The 4,888-nt window shown below is 44.7% G+C and overlaps 1 protein-coding gene across 1 annotated transcript in view; it reads left to right on the top strand.

The window, feature by feature from the left end:
• Nucleotides 1-4,888, top strand: part of DOCK8 (dedicator of cytokinesis 8) — a 246,736-nt gene that overhangs the window by 164,456 nt on the left and 77,392 nt on the right. Inside the window, exon 23 of the mRNA XM_017543412.2 lies at nucleotides 4,084-4,179. Coding sequence (XP_017398901.1) covers nucleotides 4,084-4,179 — 96 coding nt within the window. The remainder of the gene's footprint in view (nucleotides 1-4,083; nucleotides 4,180-4,888) is intronic.

Below are 4,888 nucleotides of genomic sequence, written 5' to 3'. Positions count from 1 at the left end.
ATATATATATATATATATATAAGGATTTCCTCATGCCCTCACACTGTGCTTGAAAATACTCAAAGTACTCCCCTGCCTGTTCCTGCCATGCTAACACACACACACACACACACACACACACCCCACACACACTTTTGCAGCCCCATCCTTTACCCTGCATTTGACCACCTAACTGCCCATTAACTCAGTGTTTCTCCCACTTTTCCCATGCATCAGAATTACCTAGAAGCCTTGTTAAAACTTAATGCTGGACCCTACCCACTGAGTTTCTGATTCAATAGATCTGAGCTGGAGGCTCAAGAATTTGCATTTCTAACAAGCTCTCAGCTGATGCTGGTCCAGGGACCATACTCTGAAAACCACTGCATTAGCCTCCTTTTAGTAGAGGGAAAGCTGGGTCAATTCATCCTTGACAAAAGTGAATGGCAATAATTAGGTATCATTTGTTTGAATACTATGTAAAGTAATATGAAATGCTTCCTCATAATTCTCCACAATCAGCCTTACCTATTAGTTCAGAAACTTTAAAAGCTCTTAAACTGCTTACCAGGATTTTTCAAGCCAACAAAATTCCCCAATCATAGTCACAGCCTGTGTGGTCTGAGCCATGGGTAGGGGCGGGGGCGGGGGGGAAGCTGTGTGTCCAAAGTTGCCTCTGTTCTAAGCACCCAAGAGCCTCACCATTATAGTAGCTACTTAAGTTTTTAGTGTCTTTGAAGACCTGTATTAAAATGTAAATATGGCGGGGCATGGTGGCTCATACCTGTAATCCCAGCACTTCGGGAGGCCTAGGCCAGTGAATCACCTGAGGTCAGGAGTTCAAGATAAGCCTGGCTAACATGGTGAAACCCCATCTCTACTAAAGATACAAAAATTAGCCGGGTGTGGTGGCAGGCACCTGTAATCCCAGCTACTCAGGACACTAAAGCAGGAGAATCACTTGAACATGGGAGGCAGAAGCTGCAGTGAGCTGAGATCATGCCACTGCATTCCAGCCTGGGTGACAGAATGAGACTCCATCTCAAAAAAAGAAAAAAAAATGTAAATATGCTAATTGCAAAGAATAACACAGGAAACCATTTGCAAGAGCTAACATTATAGGGAAGTACTACTATACAGGCAAGGAGGGAATGAGCGTCCCTAAGGCTCCCTTTGGACGGGATGAGGGAAAGATCAAGTGTGGGAGGGCCAGGGCTTGGTGCTCCACACTCTGCAGTAATCCGGGCACCATATGTCTAGTGAGAGGTAGCAGGATTTAACTATAAATGGAAAAGTGAAAGAAGATATGGTTAGGCTAAGAACAAAGGTGTCCACTTTCTCTAAAATTTAGCATTAGGCTGTCACAGGCCCTATGCAGTAACTGGTTATAAGTATTTTACCATTTTCCTTTCTTAAAAACCATTATTGGCCTACAGCCTGACTTCTTTAACCCATGTCCTGTTTGGTTTTGCAGTTGCCATGCTTTGACCTGAAATGCCCAGAATAGGGACATTTTATTTCAAAGGGAAGTTTGGCCAATATGTTTCCTTTATAGCTGAGCAAACAGGGTTTTGCTGCTTGGCTATTTTAGATAACCTCGGAGCAAGGTGTTCGTGTAATAATGCTCCCCAGAAAGCAGCATAAATGACTTTAAGAAGCAGCTTATCCTTGTCTAATCTCTTCTGTCATAAGGCTCTGGCAGCCAAACTGACCTATTTTCTAGAGGCTACCTTTGAATCTAGGGTTGCATGTCTTTCCTACAATGAGAAGATCAAGGTGTAGCCCAGTTATATCATGTGCACAGTTAGACCACCTGCTAGATTAAAACTCAACCCCACACCTCTCTCAAGTGAGAGCGCTTCACTTAAGAGTGCCGACAGCAAACAAATGTATTAACGTGTATTAAAATTATTTAGGTTCGACCTCACAAAATGAAGTGAAACCAACCACCTGATAAGCCGAAACACTAAGCATTCTCCATTCATCACCACTAACCCACGGGGGATCTAACTAGCTAAAATACCCAAGCATGTATACAGAGACCTTCCCTTTGTCACCTTTTAGTTTAGCTAAGTAGCTCTCAAATTTTAATGTGCATAAGAATTAGTACACTGAGTTGCGTGCATACTGTATTCTGAGGGTAATTTTGTTTTTTTTTTTTTTTTTTTTTTTTTTTTTGAGATGGAATCTCTCACTCACTGTGTCGCCCAGGCTGGAGTGCCGTGGTGCAATCTCAGCTCACTGCAATCCCTGCATCCTGGGTTTAAGCGATTCTCCTGCCTCAGCCTCCAGAGTAGATGAGATCACAAGCATGCACCACCACGCTCGACTTATTTTTGTATTTTTAGTAGAGATGGAGTTTCACCATGTTGGCCAGGCTAGGCTCAAACTCCTGACCTCATGTAATCTGCCCTCCTCAGCTTCCCAAAGTGCTGGGATTACAGGCATGAGTCAACACACCCAGCCCTCTGTGGGTAATATAAATGATTGTCAAGAGCAATGTTTGCTGTAATCAGGTTTTGCTTTAGGCGTTGACTTTAAAAGTTAATTTGCAAATAAGGATATGATATTAGGGTGTTCAAATAGTTTTAGCTTTCTTATTCACTTTCTTACCCAGATAAAAAATGAGTTTATCAATGTTTATTCTAGGTTTTGTGGGCCTAAGATGAATGAAAACCACAGAAAATTTTTAGACATCATTTTTGGCATTAATTAGGGTGACCAACCAACTGTTCTGATTTGCCTAGGACCGAGGGAGTCCCCAAGATGTACGACTTTCTATTTTAAGACCAGGACATTATTAGGCAAACTGTAATGGACTGGTTGCCCTACCTTTAGTCTTAAACTTCTTCCCCACTAAAATGATTGTCAGGAACATGAACACATAGCTCGATGTGCTGGAGAATGGGAAAGGTGTAAGTCACCATGTGCCTCCATTTGCTACCAAGCCGTAGATGACTTGAAGGGAAGTGAAGACACAAAGTGGAGCTGGGGGACTTTTCAAGCATCTGACCCTGGGTCATCGAAATTTAGAAGTTGTGAGTTAAGGCTGATACCACTATGCCTTTCAGAGCACAAGATCCACTCACAAACCCCACTGATCCTGCTTCCCACAATGCCATAGTGGTATTATAAAAACAAAAATTGTCCAGTCTCCAAGGGAGTTTAGATACCGTCTAGACAGTGGTCTTCCAAGTGTGACCCTCGACGGCCAGCAGCAGCAGCACCTGAGAATGGGACCTTGTTAGAAATGCAAATTCCCAGGCATTGAATCCGAATCTCTGGGGGTGGGGCCCAGCAGTCTGTGTTTCATCAGGCCATCCAGGGGATTCTGATGCACATTCAAGTTTGAGAGGCCCGGCACAGTGGCTCACCCCCACAATCCCAGCACTCTGGGAGGCCAAGGTGGGCAGATTGCTTGAGCTCAGGAGTTTGAGACTAAGTGGGCAGCATGGCAAAACCCCATCTCTGTGAAAAAAAAAAAATAGCTGGGCTTGATGGCACATGCCTATAGTCCCCGCTACTCAGGAGGCTGAGGTGGGAGGATTGCTTGAGCCAGGGAAGTCACAGTGAGCGGGATTACGTCATTGCACTCTAGCCTGGGTGACAGAGTGCTACCCTGTCTCAAAAGATTTGAGAACTGCTGCTACCAGCCAGCTGTTTTTACGGCTGAGAAAACCGAGGGCAGAGAGAGGAATGGCTTGCACGTGGTCACACAGAGCTTTCAACAGGACCTGAGAGAAAGTGAGACAATACCAGTTTTGATGACTACTCGGAATGCTTCCGCCATAGAACGGTTTCACTCCCAGGCTGAGTCCATTCCTTCAAACACATCTCTCCTGCGCAGCTCAGGAGTTTGAGACTAAGTGGGCAGCACTTAGTCTAAGGAGGTAGAACTCAGCCTTCTACCCACCTCAGTGTCCCGCAGTCTCACGTGATCTCAGCACTGACTTTGCCATCCACGACTTCATGGCCTAGAACATCCAAGACACGTGCCTCAGAAACTAACAAGTTATTAACCTGGGGAAAAGAAAAGAGAAGAAAAAAGTGTTGGTGAATAGCAGCCTTTGTCATCACAGCCTAATTTTTGTGGTTCTTATTTAGCATTTCCATGAGGAGCTTGCCCTCCAGATGGTAGTCAGCACTGGAATGGTGAGAGAAACAGTCTTCAAGTACGCCTGGTTTTTCTTTGAGCTTCTGGTAAGATTCTTGCATGTTTGTACCTATGCTCAATAGGCCAAGAGAAGCACACAGCAGAAAGGAATGAACTTTGTTCACTGAGTTGCCCCTACTAAAAACCGGGGGTTGTTTAATAATCTAATTTCTCACCCCTCCCCATCCTTCTTCCACTAAATAGCATTGCTTCTACCATAAAAATCTGTCTCCATCCTGCGAGTTCTCATCACCTTCGCCACTCCCCACCCGGCTACACGCCATCATCTCTCAGGTGCCTCTCACAATAACGTCCTTTTTCCTGCCTGTATCCATTTTTGCCCTTGGCACACCCATTCTGCACATGGCAGCCAATACTAAACAGATAATGTCATGCCCCTTTTAAAAACATCAGTGATTTCCACTGCCCTAAGGAGAAAGCACAAATTTTTATCATGGCCTAAAAAGCCCTTGTATGATTCTGTTGTTTACCTCCCTGTCTAACCTCATCTCCCACCACGTTCCCCCATCATTCAGCCACATGGTCCTCTTTAGGTGCTTTGAAGACGCCAAGACCGTTTTGGCCTCACAGCCTTTTCCAGATTCTCCTCCTGCTCCCTCACCTTCACCTCCTCACCCCCAACACACAGTTTCTGTTCTTCTCTGTAGGTTTCAGCTTTAGTGAAATCACCTCCAAGAGGCCTTTTCTGACCACCTTATACTGTAATACGTCTTCCTCTATAATTCTCCTTTGAAC

Source organism: Cebus imitator, unplaced genomic scaffold (genome assembly GCF_001604975.1).
Source record: "Cebus imitator isolate Cc_AM_T3 unplaced genomic scaffold, Cebus_imitator-1.0 Scaffold155, whole genome shotgun sequence".
Classification (NCBI taxonomy): domain Eukaryota; kingdom Metazoa; phylum Chordata; class Mammalia; order Primates; family Cebidae; genus Cebus; species Cebus imitator.
Note: the sequence above shows the minus strand (reverse complement) of the source record. Positions and strands in the feature narration are given on the sequence as shown.